The sequence below is a fragment of the Fusarium pseudograminearum genome, chromosome 1 (genome assembly GCF_000303195.2).
Source record: "Fusarium pseudograminearum CS3096 chromosome 1, whole genome shotgun sequence".
Lineage (NCBI taxonomy): Eukaryota > Fungi > Ascomycota > Sordariomycetes > Hypocreales > Nectriaceae > Fusarium > Fusarium pseudograminearum.
In genome coordinates, this window is record NC_031951.1 from 6,134,800 (window position 1) to 6,153,144 (window position 18,345).

An 18,345-nucleotide genomic window follows, 5' to 3' on the forward strand; every position below is an offset into this window, starting at 1 on the left:
TAAGAGACAAAATTATTAGGCCAGCTTATGCCGCTTAGACTAGGGTTCTTAGACTACTTATTTTTATACCCTAAGACTTGAGAGGCCAACTTTTCTGCTACCCACTAGACATCCAAGATTGACGCTCTCATATGTAGGTAGGTCAGCCAGGTATCAAGTAGTAATTATTAGGTAGCTAGTGCATGAAAGCTCTCCTCTTCCAGCAGCCCGCAGAGCTTCTAGGTCGCCCGCCCCTGATCCTAGCCTCGCGCTTAGTAGGTACCTCAGTACCTAGTGGGCCACCCCTACCACTGTCGGGTCGACTGTGCATTCGTAGTCTGACGGCCCTTGTCCAGTCCAGTCGAGCCCAGCCTAGAGCCTAGACGCTGCGCTGCGCTCTGCTGCGCTGGACCAATTGAGGCTGCAACGCCAGCCCCTGGACCTGTGGAAGCTCGGAAAGTGACTACTCCATCAGCACCAAACCTGACAAAAACGTATATCGACTACCTACATACATCACTCAACACTTGCGATCCAGTTTTCACGCGACCTTTGTCCTCGTCTTACGCTCACTCTCGAAATCGACGTCTGCAGTTATCTCAATGAACACCACAGCGCCTGTGCACCAGTTTTCTGCTTGGTAGGCCGTGGCGTTAGATGCCTGCCGCTCTCTACTTGCACACCTTCTCATCGACATCCCCTGGCCTCCTCGACAACGCCTAGGCTGGCCGCGTATCATGATCAGTCGCTGTCATGGCTTTCCTTCGCCGCCGAGGCAACAACAACATGTCTAGTGAGACTGACGTGCGCCGACACACATACTTTGAATCCAGCGCATCCGGCGACATTGCTCCTGCGCTTCCCTCTCAGTCCTTTCAGAACAACTCCGAAGCCGCTGGCGAGTTTTTCCACTCCCCGTCATGCCACGATTTACCTCGCGACTCTACCACTAGCCGCATAGAAGACCCTCGCGAGAGTCAAACCGAAAGTCGCCCTGGTAGCCGTCTTGAAGGACAAGGCGAGGATCGTCCGGATACCCCTCCCATACAAGATGAAAACAACAAGCATCATCGCTTTTCCGTCTTACGCTTTCGAAACGCGAGTGATTCTCAACTATCCCTTCGAGCCAAACAGCAGTCTGAAAAAACACCTCCCGTGCCCCGACGTAAATCACCCTGCATTGTCTTCATAGCCAAGAATACAGCCAGCTAACCAGTGCCAATTCAGCCCCCGAAATTATCACCACAGCCCCTACGAATGAACTCACCGGACCAAAGAAAAAGCCATCCAGGATAAGCTTGGCAGCCAGATTTCGTCGCTCAACAGATATACCTCGTGATGACAATTCTTCCAGCAATAATTTCGAGCGCCAAAAGACACTCCGGAAATCCTTTACTGATGACAGGCGACGGCCTGTGCTTGCTACTTTGGAAGAGCCGGAGTCTCCGCGACCATCTACAACGGCCACAACAAGTAGTCCTAACGGAACTATTTTGACACCACCAAATCGACCGTCCGAGTCATCAAGGTCCGATGCCAGCTCCAATGATCGCATATCTCAACAGAGTTCGTCTTTCCAAAGCCCGGAGACGACACCCAAGAAATCAGGACCATTCTTTAGACTACGGAGACAAAAGAAAGCCCCAGAACCCTTGTTCCCGTTTGCGCATCTGCAGCAGCAAGGAAAGACGCAGCCCGGTATATCGTCTACTTCGTCTCTTGGTATCTCGACAACTCCGCGCCCGGCATCGGCCCAAAGTAGTAGAACAGCTAGTGGGAAGACTGCAAAAGGTACACCAGACTTGCAAACATCTCAATCGCCTGCTACAGCGTTTATCGCACCTGGTGGTAACCAATCGGGTCATTCCTCTCCTACCAGAGGCACCTTGTTGCGAGGGAGGTCTTCTACTATGAGTTCGATAGGCCGAGACTCCAACGACGAGCACCTCCTACCACCGACGACTCGTACATCGTCTTCAACTGGCCGTAAAAGCTTTGGTGATTTGTTTGGACTGAGCCGTCTACGGCAGAATTCTGAGCTTAGCCGCCAGGGCACGTTGACCCCTACCACGCCTGCCTCTATCGGGTCGAAAAACAACTCGCTCCAGCTTGCTAGAGATTCGTTTGCTCTCCCAGAACGCCATGAAGACGAGTCGCCCAACAAGTACCTTGGCCGCGTCGAAGAAGTCGCAAGCCGGGGTATCATTGCTGCTACTCTATCAAAGAGTGCTGATCCATTCATGATATCTGTCCTTCGGAGCTACATGCGCACCTTTGGTTTCTTTGGAGACCCGATGGACATGGCGATCCGCAAGCTTCTCATGGAAGCCGAGCTGCCCAAGGAAACCCAGCAGATTGACCGCTGTCTACAGGCATTCGCAAACCGCTACCACGAGTGCAACCCGGGCATTTATTCGTCGCCTGATCAAGCATATTTTATCGCATTTTCCTTACTCATTCTACACACTGATGTCTTCAACAAGAACAATAAGCACAAGATGCAAAAATCTGATTACCTGAAAAACACGAACGGAGAGGGCATTTTTGACGACATTCTGGAATGTTTTTATGACAACATTACTTATACCCCTTTTATTCACGTTGAGGATGATTTAGACCCGACCAGTGATCGCTTTGCTTCACACAAGTCACGACGAAAACCTTTACTCAGCTCTACAGTTAATGACCCTGCGAAACGGGCTACTAAGGAGCCCATTGACCCCTATACCTTGATCCTTGATGGAAGTTTGGATACCCTGCGGCCCAACCTGAAAGACGCAATGGAGCTAGATGACCACTACAACTACTTAGGCTCGGCGACCAGCTTGAATCTTAAGGATCTACAGAAGACCTTTTTTAAGACAGGCGTTCTGCAGATTGTGTCAGCTCGATCTCGGCCAGATGCTTTCATGACAGAACAAACAGCAAGTAATCCCGCTGAAGCACACCCCGGAATTGTCGACATAAAGGTCACAAAGGTCGGTTTGCTTTGGCGAAAGGATGCAAAGAAACGCAAGGCCCGGTCTCCTTGGCAGGAGTGGGGAGCAATTCTCACAGGGGCACAGCTTTATTTCTTCCGGAACACAGGCTGGGTCAAGTCACTAATGCACCAGTATGAAAACCATATTAAAGCAGGACATGATGGCATACCATTGATTTTCAACCCGCCACTTCAAGAGTTCAAGCCGGATGGTCTTATGTCTACTTATGCTGCAGTTGCTCTCCATGATGCGGCTTACAAGAAGCACAAGAATGCTTTTGTATATGTACGACAGGGTGGCCTAGAAGAAGTGCTCTTGGCAGACAATGAGGAGGAGATGAATGACTGGCTCGCTAAGCTTAATTATGCGGCCGCCTTCCGAACCACAGGTGTTAAGATGCGCGGTGTCGTAGGCGGCAATTATGATGGGCAAAGCCGCCGTGGCCTTCGAAGGCTTGACAGTGCCGATGCTGCCACGCTTATTCAGACACCCACTGGTCCTGTATCGATCGCGCGAAGTCGCATAGACCACAAGATGGCCGAAGACATCTCAGCTGCCCGGCGAGACGTTATGAAGCAGAAAATTGAAGAGGCGGACGAGAGCGTCCAGGAGATCCAACAGCGGCTCGAGGACCAGCTCAGAAACGCGCGTCATCTCCAAATCCTTGCGCCAATTCAGCCAAGAACGAGGGAACAGATCCTGTCTGCCGCTGCACGGATATCAGCACAACTCAAGTGGACCCGTCAAGAGATGTGGAAATCAAAGTGTCATCGCGACATACTGGTACAAGACCTTGAGGAAGAATACCCGTCTTCGATTATCACTCCTACCAAGCAGCTGTCGAATCAACCTTCGCAGAGGACCGGGTCACCAACTCCACGGGCCAATATGGGACGTAGAGGGTCAAGGTCGACTCATCACTCTGGAACCGAAGGTGATCCAAGGTCACCCACGGAACCTCAAGTCGTCCACCTACCCAACTCCTCTGAAGCTACCGAGGATGTGGATTCGCCCTTGGATCAAGTTTTCACCACACCTCCCCAGAGCGCAACAAAACGCCGACACAGCTCACGCGACCTTTCTTTCGCCAGGCCGGATGCTGCCAGTACAAGACATGGTTCCATATCAAGCATAGCTCAGTCTCCTATTTCATCACTACCTCCGACCCCGTTGGCGAAACCTCTTTCACAAGATGAAACCCCCAAGTCGCCACAACGCCCCGAGGATGACAATCACCAAGATCCTGATGCTGATGAACGAGATTTTCTGGAGCAGACAGGTCTTCTCGAACAACGGCCCAGCCGCGATCCTACAGACAAAGCAACTGTCTCGACCGGTGCTGATGTTCCTTCTGAGTCTGGCACATCCACGGACAAGCTCGATAGAAGCAAGATCCGCCGCAGTCTCCAGCGAACATTTAGAGAGGGCGCCGGACATCTGTCGCACCACCGCGGTAGCCGCAAAGGCAAGGAGGTGGCTGGATCAGGAGAGGAATCGGGACAGGATCATCAGCTCGCGAGAGGCACAGGCAGTTTTGTTGTTCATGGAAAGAAGGCATCGGTCATCAACTTTGGTGATGGTCTGCAGAACATGAGCCATGACGAAAAGATCCGTGCTCGAAAGTCCTCACAGCAACACGATTTCCCGCTGTCTCCTATGCCAAGTGGCCCCGAGGATGATGATTTTTACTCTGTTGTCGGTGTCCCTGTTGAAACGAGCGAGCGCAGAGAGTCTATCGCGAGCGCAAGCACTGCAACCGCCCGAAGCTTTCGTGAACTGCATAGAAAGTACTCGACTGCGCAGGCGACTAGAAGTACGTCGGCTGGTGGCAGGTTAACTATACCTTCGGATACGGAGAGTGAGGTTGCAGTCAGCTTCTCAGATGGACGCCGAAGCCCTTTGCCTCCTATGGAGACAGAGACAGATGAGGAGGTTGACGACGCCGGTGTTAAGAGAGGTCGAAGCGACAAGAAAGAAGGGTTTGAGAGTCGAGACTCGGATACCGAGTCGCTCCAGGATGTTGAGCAGCTTCCGAGTCGCACTGTGCAGCCTGTTAATGCCTGATCCTGTAAAGAGATGGAAGGCTGCTGAGTGCCGTGTTCTCTGTATATAGCGATTATATTTTCTTTGCCTGGTGAATGAGCTTTGTTAGGATGGGTATACCCCATGCATTCGTTTTAGCTACGAGCTACAGCAGGAATGGGAGACTGGTGTTGATGGCTCATATGATGTGCTGACCACAAGGGCATATGTATTTAGATATCCTCATATTGGCCCCGAGCTTTTGTTCATTTGTGTTTTTTTTACTGTTTCGAGCTGCAGGACACTAAAAGTAAGCGTTAGAATTATATATATTAGTGGTACACGTTATCTGTCACGTACAATTAATTTTCTGTGCTTTAATGATCCAACATGAAGATTTGGAACTGGGGCAGGATCTGTCAAGGTCAAGAAGGATTATCTCTGGAAATATTAAACTGATGTTTGATAACGCTTCGCGGCGCATAGAGATGTTAAGAAACAGAAAGCGGTTTGATCTGAATATGTATGGAGTGCGTTGTCACACTAGAGTATCTATTTCTTGCCCTTCTTCTTCTTCTTGGATGCTTGAGGTGCCTTTTCTACCTTGACACCTCCTCCACCTACAAGCTCCAGAGTCTCCTCCTCCTTCACCATACCGCCTTGTGTGGAATCTATGGCCTTCTTCTTTCCCTTCTTTCCCTTGGGACGGTATGAGCTGCGGTCGCGTAATGGCAGCCAGCGCTCAGGGTCAGGTTTGGTGCCCTCGACGTAGTTCTTGGGCAGGCGAATCTTTCTGCGGCGCTTTTGTGACCTTCCTTCGTTTCCTGAGGGTGCTGCTCGCTTGAGGGTTGAAGACCCGGGTTTGCTAGCTGAAACGGCTACACCTGCGCCGAGGAGCGATGCAACATCGATACCTTCGATGAGAGAGTCGACAGGAGGGAGGTTCTGAAGGTGTTTCTCGACACGAGAAGGTTCTGAAGTGGCAAATGCAGCAACAAGGCCAGCCGTGGCAATCTCGGAACCTTTCTGCTCGTCGATCAGCTTCTGAAACGAACTGCCAGCTAGTAGCAGGTCTTTGCCATCGGATGACTTCATGAGTTCAATACCAGCCTCTTCTAGAAGGGAGCTGGCAGGACTAGCCTGTCGGTATTGCCAATGTGTCGCAGCCTTGACGAGTTCGGCCTTTGCTGATGACTCTCGCCCCTGTGCCCGCAGAAGAGTCACAGTCAGGGCAACTAGACCGGGGCTAAACCGGGCGTTGAGTGCTTCTACGTTTCCGGCCTCTTCGAGTCGCTGAAGGAAAGACTCAAGAATTGATAAAGCCGAACCGATGCCACCTTCCTTAAGCTGCATTTGTACAATGGTCAGGGCAAGACCAATATCGTGTGGTCTCTTTTGAGCCAGACCCCGGAGATTCTTCAGAAGCTGCTTCCCCGTAGCGCCTTGCGAGCTCGCGGCAGCGTTAAGAACAGATACAATGCCGAGGCTAGCAGAGGTCGTGGGTTGCGGTGTTTGGGCAATAATAGCACCTGTACGTCGCTTGACTCCATCACGTTTTAGAACTTTCAGGTCGACAACCAGCCTGTTTCGTTGCAGGATTTCAGACTGGTGATGGAAGAGCTTTGCATGTCTTTCCCTGGCTGTCAGAGTGGAAAACCTTCGCTCAACAAGATAGGGGTTCTCGGACTTGGGCTCTAGAGTTACCAGGTTGTTGCCAAGTATGAGTGCCAGGTCAGGATCTTCCTCCCTATTGCATGATTATTAGTTTTGCGCGCATAATATACCGTTTCAGAACATACTTGGTGCTGGATAATGAGTTGTAGAGATCGAGGGCCTCCTTCAGCTTGCCCAGCTTGGCAAAGACATAGGCCTGTTGTGCGAGAATGGGTCGCATCTCGGCTTGCTTGTCTTCTTCCATGAGGTCGTCAGAGGCATCGCACAGTCTGCTGGCCCGCTGCAGCAGATCGGCAGCAGTTTCGAGGGACCCATTGGCAATGTGCGCGCAGGCCGCGTTGTAGCACAGTTCGAACCCATCAGAGTCTTGAACCGCAACCTTTTCAGTGACAGAATACCCGAGCCAGCTAGACTGGGCAAGTGTGGCTCGAAGGTTAATGCTGATATCGTTCTCCTCGTCGGCAGGGTCGGTATCAAGGAGGCGACTGTAGATGTTGCATGCCTCGTCAAATCGCTCAGCGCGATAGGCAACTTGTGCGGCGACGTGCTGCAGATTTCTTTTGTTCTCTAGACCTGCGGCCTTGAGGACTAAGGTGGCCTCATCGAGCTTTCCTGTCTTGTAGAGCGCATATGTATGTTCGAGGGCAATTCGTGAGAGAAGAGTGGGGGTACCGTCGGCAATGGCGCGCAGAGCATCTTCGAAGCGATCAAGCTTCAACAGGGCGATAATTCGGGTATGTTGGCTGTCGGTATCGGTCTTGTTTGCCTTGAGTGCGGCATTGGCGGCCTTGAGGACTTCTTCGTGGTCTTCGATAGAGGACTGCTGCAACAAGGCGCTGAGAGCGGCGGCAGGGTCCTGAGGCATGATGGCGGTGTTGTTTTATGAGAGCAGATGCATATCCGATAGGAACGGATATAGGGTAGGATTGGGACAAGCCCAAAGTGTCGATGGTGATGGTCGCTTTCTTTCGAGAGTCGAGCAACGTGATGGATGACTTGTCGTGTGTCTTCAGTCGTGGTGATGCTGGCGGGGCATTTTTGGGCAGCGGGGCACACAGTAATTCATCCAATTCGAAGCTGTTCTGTGGCTTAGAGAACGTGACCCACTTTGGAGGAGTTGGGGAAGTAAACTAGCAGAATAGATATCCCTAATAGGCAATTTAGTTGTACCAACCACCAAATACAAGATGAAAAGTAAAGCAGGTACTTTGTAATTAGTCAGTGAAAGCTAACTTGTTTATTGGGTGACTAAAAGTAAGGATCTTGGCTGCTTGTATGGGATGATATGAAATACATGAGCCAGCACGCTCTGTATATATCACATCATGTCAAGGTTGTAATTAAAGTTTAGAATTTAGATTGTTGACTAATTATCCTACATTAATTGACAGCTTGTCTGTCCAACATGGTATATAAATGGAAAGTGCAAGAACTACATGCCAGTATCCGTCGACCGTGAACGCCTAAAGGGATTCCACCACCTTTTCCGAGTCTGAACCACTTCATTATGAGGGGAGTAGTACAGCGGATACGCAGCCATACTCCCATAGCCCTCGACTGGCCTTTGCTTTGAGAGGCGTCGTCTGATCTCCCCCAACTTGGTAGAATCCGATGACATAGTCAATATTGAGACCCGGTTGTAGGTCGCTGACTTGTCTGGTGAGTGCCGTCGACCTTTGGAACTTGGCTGGTGATGTCGACCGACGGATGATCGTTGTTGGCGACTCGAGTGTCTTTTGCGCCCCTTTGTATCACTCCTGGGGCGCCCTTCTGACCGTTTCTCGGATTTATTCCTAGCTTTCTGGTCGTGTCGATGCGATCTTCGTCGTCCCCGACTTACAACGCTACCTTGAGAGATGGTGCTTCTTGATCCTACTCTGCTCGACAAGTCATTCATGGTGCGAACTGCTTCTATGCTCGATCCATTCGAAAGGGCTAATAGAGACTCATATCTGACCGGCTGTTGCTTTCCGTCATGCGAGACGATGTTGGTAAGCGTACTGGTGAGTTTCTTGATAATTCGTCTCAAAGCCGATCGAGCAGGGGCTAGAGCATGGTTTAGATTCAGACCCAATATGATCTTAGTTATATCCAATGTGGACAAGGCATGACTTACCATCGCCCTTTTCGAAACGAGAGCCATCTTTGGAGAGCCGCGAAGCATATACTCGACGGACTCGTGCTCGGTCAGATCGAAGCGAGGCGCTTAGTGTTGAATGGGTATCGCTCAAGGTCCCATCATCAGGGTTGCGGGTACCCTTGAGGAGAGACAAACATTTTGTATAAGTATCCAGAAGCGAAGTGACTACAGTTCCGAAATTGCCCATAGTGTGTACTGAGGTATCGAGGTGCAGAGGTGTAGCTCAAGCGGGACCAAAACTGCTGTCAGATTTGCACTACACAGCACACACAGTACATTGTACCTGCCCAAAAATAACAGCACGTGGGCGTCCACCTCGACTTGATTACGGAGGCAAGTATCAAGCTAATGGTTGCAACCTTACCTAGGTATGGCCAGACTCTCTCGTATGTGTCCATGTCTACCAAAGTCGGATTGCCGCCGAGATCTGATCCCTTCTCTCTCTACGGATACTGAAGATCCATGTCAAATCAAATTCAAAAACCCAAGATTGCGCAATAAAGCCTATATGCACAGAACCACTTATCAGTCACAACGCATCAACGGGCGACTTACTCGCATTGCATGCATTCACCATCGATGCCGATAAGGCGTATTCTACATGCATATGTATTTGGACCAACAGCAGAGGCGACCTCGAGTCAAGGGTCAGAAGGCTTACTTTTCGACCGGACACTTGGGCTTGGGGGTCTGAGTCTGAGTCTGAGTCTGACTATCTGGTGGGTTACATACAGCGCGATACCCTCAAGAGTGTGTCTCTGACAGGTGATAGCGACGGGATTGTCCTCAGGTCCCGCGACGCTACGGAACAGGGCCCGCCAGGACCGGGGAGAGAGAGTCTAGAGCCCAGCCCAGCCCAGCCCAATGTATAAACGGGTGCGGGTGCGGGAGGAGCCATAAAAGTTTGATTTCTTCCATGTCAATCAAATCTTGTGGCAGGCACAGGCATAGTAGGCTTGCCTTGGCGTCCCCAAGGATGTGGGGGTGGACCATCCAGAGACCGTCTGCTAATCAGTTCAAGGGCCGGTTATTGTCTTGTCCCTTGCTCGTGCTTCTCTCAATCAGTCAATCACCACTGCGATTCCGACCACGGATCACAGAAGAAGCCCTGCGGTTGATATCAGAGGTACACCACCTTTTGCGCCCGTTACAGATCGCGTGGCCGCCCCCAACTGTCCCTCCACCACCATGATTGCCTCGATAGTTGATGCTTGAGGGAGGCTTGGGACTTCAGGGACCAAAAGACCAGGAGCCAATCGCGCGGAAACAAGAGGGGCAGCACTCAGCATGCGTTTCATAAAGTTCAAAGAGAACCAAAGGCAAAAGAATCAGAATCAGAATCACCCACACATACTTGCACACACGAGAGCGGGTGCGCCGCGCCTGGCGCCAGGAAGCCAGGATCCTTCCAAGAGCAGCAATTATTCTGCATTCATCTCATCCCCTGACTGCCACCCGAGGGTTTTGTTTGCTTTTATCCTCTCGGTGTTACTGATTGTGCTGTAGGTACCTGGGTTCACAGGTACTATCGGCTGTAAGATCTGTGTCATGGTACATGTATCCGTACATTCAGTACGTACTACCCGTCTGTCCCCCCACTCTCTGGCTTCGTTCTGTTGTGTCAGGACCATCTGCGGGTCTCAACGTGGGAGTTGTGATGCCATCAGCCGGCCTGCGGGCGCAGTCGGTTTAAGATTCGTGCATTGGGTTAATGGATGTTGATGGCGACAGCGAGAGCGGATGATAACGTTGCGAATGCGGATCCTGGATGATACTACAGTACATCGCCTACATCCAAACTCAAGGTACCTCCTTAGCAGAGATACAGCGCGGGATCGGTTGCTTGACCGGTTATTCTTTGCTGCTGCTTTCGTCGTCTTTATCACCCTGTTGACCAGGTACGTGCAAGTCTCTTCCAACACAACACAATTGGCCCGCATCACGCAACTCAATATCCCTGGGGCTCAAATTTCGACAGTGATCGCCCTGCTTTTCTTTATCATTAGAGCCGCCCGCCTTTTTTCCCTACTTGTTAATTTCCTGCCTATCTCATATTTGGCTCCAGCTGCCACCGATATTTCCATGGACGACTCATCTCAGTCTCGGTCTCGATCTCTCTCTTCAATACTTTTCTTGGTTTGGCAAACTTAATGTCACCCTCTCTCTCCCCTTCACCCCCACCGGCCTCATCGCCGCAGACCGATGAGTCTCAACTTCCAAAAGGGCAATGTCGCTACATTCTCATGATACCTGAGCTCAAGGGCCAGAGGTGCGGCTGTATGGGCTTTGACCACAACAAATCTTTGCCTGGCGCTACCTGTAACTGTGGCCATCTGTCCTGCTATCACATCACCATGGCTGATGCGCCAACGCCCAACACGAATAAGTCCGAGATCGACATAGTCAAGCAGCAAATACAAATCCTGGAAGGAAGGTTGCATTCAGACGACCGTGGCCGGATTTCTCGCATCATTAACCGCATCAGCGCGTTGGAGGAATCGGTGGATAAGAACAAGGAAGAGGCCGACATTGAACTCAAGAGCTCATATCGTAATGCGGCTGCTGCATGGGCACTCGTTGCACAATTACAACAACAGATGAAAAATATGGAACATGTCTTGGAATCGCAGTCTGAACAAATGGCAAGGACAACAAGAGAAGTGGAAGACTTGCGTAACCGCCAACTGGAGCTGCTAGACAGCGACGAAGTTTTGGAGGAGCGCATCGAAAAACTGGAAAGCACAGAACCTCTATCGCCAACTCGAGAATGTGGTCCGACCAGCACCCCTTTGAATTTGCTACACATCCTACCCACGACTACTGTGGTCTCCGCGAGGTCATCAGATTCATCACATGCCCCGCCAACTACCCAACCCACAGCCGCTGAACTTCCAAGATCGTGGACGGTACACGTATCTCTAATGCCATCCAAGGACACACCATTTCCGTTTGAAAAGGACACAACCTCGTATAAACGGTGCCTCTCTCGTGGGCTCCACCGTATGTTGGCAGTAGAGGGCAACGATGCACAGTCATTTACGGATGCTGTATCGAGGGCGTTTGAGCCCCTGCTTAAAGGGAGATCCTGGGTGCCACTGCAAGCAAAGCTTTGCGATGCCGAACGTCTGCAAGGTTTGCCTATGTTGCGACCGTTGGAGCCCAGGCTTCTCCAAGGCAACTACGACCAAGCTTTCTTAAAGCAACACTGTGCAGTACTGGATGCTGGAGGCAGAATTGATTCTCTCTATATCGCGATGGAACACGATTCCCTATCATGGAATTTTCTGAGGCGGTCACCTGTCTACATGCACGGGTTGGAGCCTGCTTGGGCGCACGATACTATGCTCGACAAAAAGGACGAGCAAGATGCTTCAAGGGATCATATGGGGGACGAAGGCGATGAGTCACCGCCTGCAGGCAACATCGTTAGGGCCCTGACAGGTCTCAAGCGTAGAATGTCCGACATTTCGTGCTCATCACTCGATGACACTGAGTTGGCCGTGGCCAAGATGCCACGAACATGCAAAAGCTCGCCATTGGAGATACGACGCGGAGTGGAAACTGCACGATAGAGTAACAAGAGATGGACGCGGAGCCCGGCGGGAACCAGAGAGGTATTGGGGGCATACGGGAAAAACTTGATGAAAGCGACTCCTTTTTGGGCATACATAAAATGGGCGTTGGACTATTTTGCTTGGGAAATGATACCTCGGGCACAGCACTGGCCCATTCTTTAAAAATAAGGCGCCTGCCATTTTTTGGTCTGCATTGATAGAGGATTAGGGTTAGAAGATAGAATCATTATACACATGTTGCATACAGATAGCCAAGGAACACAATCAGCAGCCTGATGATATTGGTATAACGAACAGATAAGGAATATAGAGCTTGCTTTGACCGCATTCGATTGGTATACGTGATGATGGATGAATGCATTGTCTTAAGCTTCGTACTACACTATAGTGGACGTAAAGATAAGCAGGTCAAGTGTTCTTAGAACCTGGGGAACGTTCACTTACGCCTGTCAGAGGCATAGGTGCCCTATAGCCGTGCTATATCCCACAGAGCTAATGATGCATTGAGATTTCGGTGGCTTTTTGGTGGCTTGACTTCATAGGCGCTACCGGATTTCACGAGTTGATGAGGTATTACATGATACTATGTACGCCATTGGTGTTTCCTTGGTTGTGATAGAAGAAGAAGAAGAAGTTGGCTGTTCAGCACTGCTTTTCTATTGTGCGAGAACAAGGTTGCTTTTGTCCCCTACTTTCTATGAATGTTGACTCATTTGATCTAAAAAGAGATATGAGGGTCCTTTGTTTGGTGGTTGGTACAACTTCAAACAAAATATTGCCTTAGGCCGCCTTATTCTTGCACAATACCTACAAGCACTGTGAGACCTGCTCAGCAGCCCACTTCTTCTTCTTATTCTTATTCTTCTTCTTCAACTCAATTCAATTCAACTCAACTCACAAGTCAGTCATGGATCTTGCGATCACACTAGTCAAGTCGGTCATGCGGGCCTTCTACCAGACCCGCGAAATACTCGTCATCGACGCGCTTATACTACATGAAGCGTACGCGCGCGCATTTGATTTACGGATAGACCAACTGCTAACCATGGAGGCAGACTTCGAGACGATGATTTGGCATACCTGATGTCTATCAACACAAAGGACCTCCACAAAATTTGCGGTAAACTACGCGAAGATAGATTCTTGGTCGTGTAAGTTAACACATGCCCAAATGTCGATTTACTTGCTGATTAAAGACTTGCGCAGGCATACACGATCCGAGTTACGAGAAGGCAACCCCCGACCGAGCAACCGAACATGGTACTATATTGATTACCGCAGCACAATCGACGCAATAAAATGGCGTGTCTATACCATCGACAAAGAAGTGCAGGGAACCACCCAAGTGACGAGCGAAAAGAAAGAGTACTTTTGCTCCCACTGCAAAGCAGAGTGGACAGCCATGGAGGTCTTGGACAACGCCGGCCCGCATGGATTCCTATGCCATCGATGCTCTCATGTTCTCACCTTTGAAGCCGATCGAACATCCACTGGACACGAGCAGTCTACGCGACTCAACGACCAATTCAAATTCATAAGCGAACTTCTACCCAAAATCGATGCCGTGCACATCAACGAATGCGACTTTGATCGTGCGCTTGCCAAAGCTCGCCCAGTCAAGCGCGACGAGACACACCAACGGGCCCAAACAATTGCAGCAGATGCCGGCGCGAACCGGCCCATGGCAGTCAAGGGCTTGGCCAACACAGGGCCGCAATCTATCGCAGTCAACATTTCAACATCCGATGGACTCACAGAAGCCGAGAAAGCAGCAGAGCAGGCGCGAAAAGAACAAATTGCGAAACAAAATGCGTTGCCATCATGGATGTCCAACAGCACGGTTACTGGCGAATCTTTCTCAGCAAGCGCTACTACTCCTGGCACCCCAGCTATTATTAAGAAAGAGGGCAAGGATTCAGGATCTGCACCGGCTGCTGCTGCCAACGCCCAAATAGACGATATTTTCGAAATGATCAAGGCTGAACAAGCGGCCAAACAAGCCCAGGTAGAGTCAGAGGAAGACGATGATGAAGAAGAAGATGAGTTCGAGGACGTGCCTGCGAAGCGAGTGAAGATCGAACACGAGGTGAAGAAGGAAGAAGACGATGGAGAGGATAGCGATGAGATCGAGTTTGAAGACGTTTAGCTAAGCTCGAGGAAGCCATCGAATTTGAACATCTCCTTACTATAAGTGATACCCCAAAATAGACGGAATACAATAATTACTCAATAAACTCATACAACAAAAGAAAAATGCGATCAGATAGATTAACACTGTTGGCAAAATGGGGCATAGACAACAAGCATTCAACAGAATGTATTAATGTACGAGACAGTGCGAATAATTCTCCAGGGAGTAAGTGGTATGTGCCGTGGCCAATGTCTCACTCTCCTGGTTTGGCATGCATAGCACCTGATGTACCAAGTAGTGGCATTACTTGATGCTTCATGCTACCGCTACATTCTTCATGGGTCGCCCCTAGAAGCCGTAAGCAAATGCGTTGGGGGCTAGGACAGTCAGTGCAACTCCATTTCGCCCATCACGTATTAAGAGCGTGGGCTCCGATCAAGCCTCAGTTCCCTTTACGCTGAAACAGTCGGTTCCAATAACCCCAAGACATTTTCTTAGGTGCCGGTTGCATGTTATTCAGGGAGTGCTCAAGGGGTCTCCCTGCAGCCAAGTCAGTAACATCTCAACTTACAGCCCTTACCATTATAAATTTGCAAAGCCTTAAGCCTCCGAAATTGATTATGTTCAAAGGGCGAGACCGGTATTCTTCGATGTTATGGCCCAGCTTAGCAAGGTTGATTCTGGTGACACAGTTCTGAATGCTAAATGTTTCGTGTATCGTGCAATTGCTAATTGGAAGCGTATCTTATCATAGCCCCAGTTGCAAGCCCAACAACCGTGACTTTATCTGTTTTGCAATTGTAGGCGTCAAGTTGTTTACAGCGATGTGTTGGGTGGTTGGCGTAAAGGGAAACATTTACACATGTTTCTGGATCAAAAAGTAATGTCAGTCAAACGGTAGCCAGAGGCGATGCTTGCATCAGGCAAGGCCTCAAATCATCGTCTCGTGTACCCCCATAGTTTTATGTGATACGAGGACAGCACGGGCAGTTGAGTCGCAAGGTCGCATTCGAGGTTGAGTTTAATAGTCCATGTGGATTCACCGATTAGGCCGGAGTCGACATCTGGTTGATGTTGTGCTGCCAAAAGCTATCATAAAGTCGTCGAAGACGCGATGGATGACTGATGAAGTGTTTGATTTGCAATGATCCGGAAGCTGCCATATTTGGTCCATGACCTTGTCGCAAAACCGACCAGCAATAAGAAAACTCAAGTGACGCAGGCCGAGTACCCATTTTTGATTCCAATCCCATTACTGTCGCAAATCACACTCAACTCCTGTGAGGCAGGTTCAGCCTGCTGTAGTCCATGAACATAAAGAAATTAACGAAAAACGACAATTATCAGAAGAAGTTGAGCAAGCAAATCAGGTGTGTTAGTGGAGGAAAGGAGAAAAGATCACGATGACCGATAATTCAGTCAGGTCGTCCGTGGTAAGCGTCGTCGATGCATTTACTGAATGCTTCGGTCGGGGGCACCTAGGAAGGTTAGCAGGTACATAAAAGGAAGCACTCAGTAGTAGCTCGAACCTCCATAAGCGTCGCGTGTCTCAGATCGAGAGGCAGATTCGCCGTAGCCAGCTCCTCCAGCACCGGCAGCTGGGTCACGGCTTCTCGCAGCGTCTCGGTCGCCTCCGCGCTCATATCTATCACCACCACGCTCGTAGCCAGAGCCACCGGGGCCTCCACGGGGAGGGTAGCGGTCACGATCCTCGCGGCCACCTTCGCGGCCACCTCCGCCGTAGCGGTCTCGGCCATAGCCCTCATCGCGGTCGCGGCGTTCATAGCCTCGGTCATAGTCACGGCCGCCATAACCGCCACTTCGGTCATCGTAGCGACGTTCATCACGGTAGCTGCGGTCATAGTCACGGCCACCACCGCCGCCGCCGCCTCCGCTGCTACCACCGTAACCGCCTCCACGCTCTTCGTATCTTCGCTCGTAGTTGCGTTCGTAGCCACGGTAGCGGTAGGAATCATCGCGGCCGTAGCCGCCGCCGCCGCCGTAACCGCCACGACGGCGGTCTTCGTAACGTCCACCTCCGGCGCGAGGCTCTGTCTGCGTATTAATAAACTGCAAAACTGACGGATTGAGAGTTACTAACCTCGCTTGGGCGGTCCAAAGTACTTGCCGGGTGTCGGGGTACGAGGACGGGCTCTGCGTGCCTTCTCGATGCTCAAGGTACGGCCCTCAATCTGCTCGCCCTGCAGGCCCTCCTTAGCGGCCTCGGCCTGATCGGATGTGACCATCTTGACAAAGCCAAATCCACGAGACTCCTTTGTGTGGGGGTCGCGCATGATCTGGCATTTTTCAACGTCGCCATACTTCTCGAACATCTTGGAGACCTCAGCTTCGGACAGCTTGGGGTGGATGCCGGTAACGAAAAGGTTGGAGCCAGGGTTGATAGCACCGTCGTCGTCGTCACGAGGAGCAGATACGTCCTTCATGTTGCTGTGATAAACGTAGGTCAGCATTTGTAGTCAGTCATAAGCAGAAGCATAGAAACGAACCTGTCGCCATGACCACCGGGCGAGGCGGAGCGACGGCGGCCACCCTCATTGTCGTCACGAGGTCGAGGCGAGGCGCTTCGGTTGTCGCGCTCGTATCGAGGAGCCTCATCTAGGGTAAGGTTAGCGAAATGCAATGTTGTGTCGATGCAAACTCGGTCGAGACAATAAAAGAGGTGAAGAATCGAGGGCCACGGTGGGAAGTCGGTGCGATGATGACAGAATGCGAGTTTGAGGAACAGGCGCGTCGATGTACGCGCCAAGATTTGAGGAACGAACCTTCGTACCGGTCGCCATTGGCAGCCTCGTAATCCATCGCAGTGGTAGCCATGTCGTATGATTTTGTCTATTGAAATATAAAAGAGACAAACAGGTCAGAAATGGTGTGTGCGTTGGTTGGCGATGAATGGTTCAATCGCAGGCTGTGGCGTTGTTGAGGGGGAAAGGCGATGTTGAAGAAGGGAGAAAAAAAAAGTCGGCGTAGGGGGAAGGAGAAAAGCAAAGGCGCCGCAAGGCAGCAAACCCAGTATTAAGCAGGTAGGTAAGGACGGGAGCGTGCAGCAATAAATTCTTGGCAACTTATTGAAAGAAGCTGCGCAACAGAAAAGAACAAAGAAAGTTTGTTACGGCCGATAGAAAGGCTTGAACCGTTTGTCAATATGATGGCAAACAAATGGTTCAGAATGGGGCCTGGCTGAGATGGAGATGGAGATGGAGATGGAAATGGATGATGAAGGTAAGCTACTACAAAAAGGTTTGAAATTGATGGGGAAGTAAGCGTAAGCAGACAAAGAGCGAATCCTGACACAGGTGCCGTCAGCGAGGCAACCCGTTCCATGGGCCTGACACACGAGACTTGTGTCACTGCATACAGTACACATATGTGCACGTCTCTCACTGCAAGATACAAGTATCTTTCAAGCACTTCGCTGTAGCTTGAGATAGAGCTAGCGCAGTGAGCTTTGAGCCGCTAGCTTGTCAGTCCCTGGCAGCTGCCTGGCATTGTTATTGCAGCTGATGGCCAGTGTCGTCACCAACAGGACCCGGCGATTCCATGTTCCCCAATGATGTTTAGATTTTTTCAAAAATGCTTCATTTATGTACGCCAGAAGCTGAGGCACTGTGAGGAACTCCCCTGGATGAGCCCTGAGTTCATATTTTAACCTATAAACGGGTTGCGCCACACTAGGATCCCTTATTCTTCCTACTATTTGTGACACATTTCCAAACTCACTGCTAACGCTAAAACCAAAGGTTACGAGGATCTCCAGTACAGCAAGATAAAAAAACACAACTCCCGTCATCAAATAAATACCAAGTATATGTAGCGATACACAAT

At 50.5% G+C, this 18,345-nt stretch overlaps 6 protein-coding genes across 6 annotated transcripts, besides 4 other annotated features; 3 read left to right on the plus strand and 3 right to left on the minus strand.

Moving 5' to 3' along the window:
- Positions 1-732: 732 nt before the first annotated feature.
- FPSE_09116 (uncharacterized protein) lies at positions 733-5,024 on the plus strand (the record flags this gene model as incomplete). Its single annotated transcript, XM_009262233.1, has 2 exons — positions 733-1,144; positions 1,207-5,024. 2 exons carry the CDS (start codon positions 733-735, stop codon positions 5,022-5,024), a joined length of 4,230 nt encoding a protein of 1,409 aa, XP_009260508.1.
- A 510-nt stretch (positions 5,025-5,534) lies between these two features.
- On the minus strand, positions 5,535-7,521 carry FPSE_09117 (uncharacterized protein; the record flags this gene model as incomplete). Its single annotated transcript, XM_009262234.1, has 2 exons — positions 5,535-6,729; positions 6,782-7,521. 2 exons carry the CDS (start codon positions 7,519-7,521, stop codon positions 5,535-5,537), a joined length of 1,935 nt encoding a protein of 644 aa, XP_009260509.1.
- Positions 7,522-8,161: 640 nt separating this feature from the next.
- Positions 8,162-8,983, minus strand: FPSE_09118 (uncharacterized protein; the record flags this gene model as incomplete). The annotated part of the gene is made up of 3 exons (XM_009262235.1): positions 8,162-8,389; positions 8,497-8,702; positions 8,773-8,983. 3 exons carry the CDS (start codon positions 8,981-8,983, stop codon positions 8,162-8,164), a joined length of 645 nt encoding a protein of 214 aa, XP_009260510.1.
- A 656-nt stretch (positions 8,984-9,639) lies between these two features.
- Positions 9,640-9,660: a microsatellite.
- Positions 9,661-11,150: 1,490 nt separating this feature from the next.
- On the plus strand, positions 11,151-12,368 carry FPSE_09119 (uncharacterized protein; the record flags this gene model as incomplete). The annotated part of the gene is made up of 1 exon (XM_009262236.1): positions 11,151-12,368. One exon carries the CDS (start codon positions 11,151-11,153, stop codon positions 12,366-12,368), a length of 1,218 nt encoding a protein of 405 aa, XP_009260511.1.
- Positions 12,369-13,211: 843 nt separating this feature from the next.
- Positions 13,212-13,242: a microsatellite.
- Positions 13,241-13,268: a microsatellite.
- A 10-nt stretch (positions 13,269-13,278) lies between these two features.
- FPSE_09120 (uncharacterized protein) lies at positions 13,279-14,517 on the plus strand (the record flags this gene model as incomplete). The annotated part of the gene is made up of 3 exons (XM_009262237.1): positions 13,279-13,373; positions 13,427-13,522; positions 13,578-14,517. 3 exons carry the CDS (start codon positions 13,279-13,281, stop codon positions 14,515-14,517), a joined length of 1,131 nt encoding a protein of 376 aa, XP_009260512.1.
- Positions 14,518-16,014: 1,497 nt separating this feature from the next.
- Positions 16,015-17,337, minus strand: FPSE_09121 (uncharacterized protein; the record flags this gene model as incomplete). The annotated part of the gene is made up of 4 exons (XM_009262238.1): positions 16,015-16,553; positions 16,604-16,950; positions 17,010-17,118; positions 17,286-17,337. The coding sequence occupies 4 exons, from the start codon at positions 17,335-17,337 to the stop codon at positions 16,015-16,017; spliced, it is 1,047 nt and encodes a 348-aa protein (XP_009260513.1).
- Positions 16,215-16,416: a microsatellite.
- Positions 17,338-18,345: the final 1,008 nt, after the last annotated feature.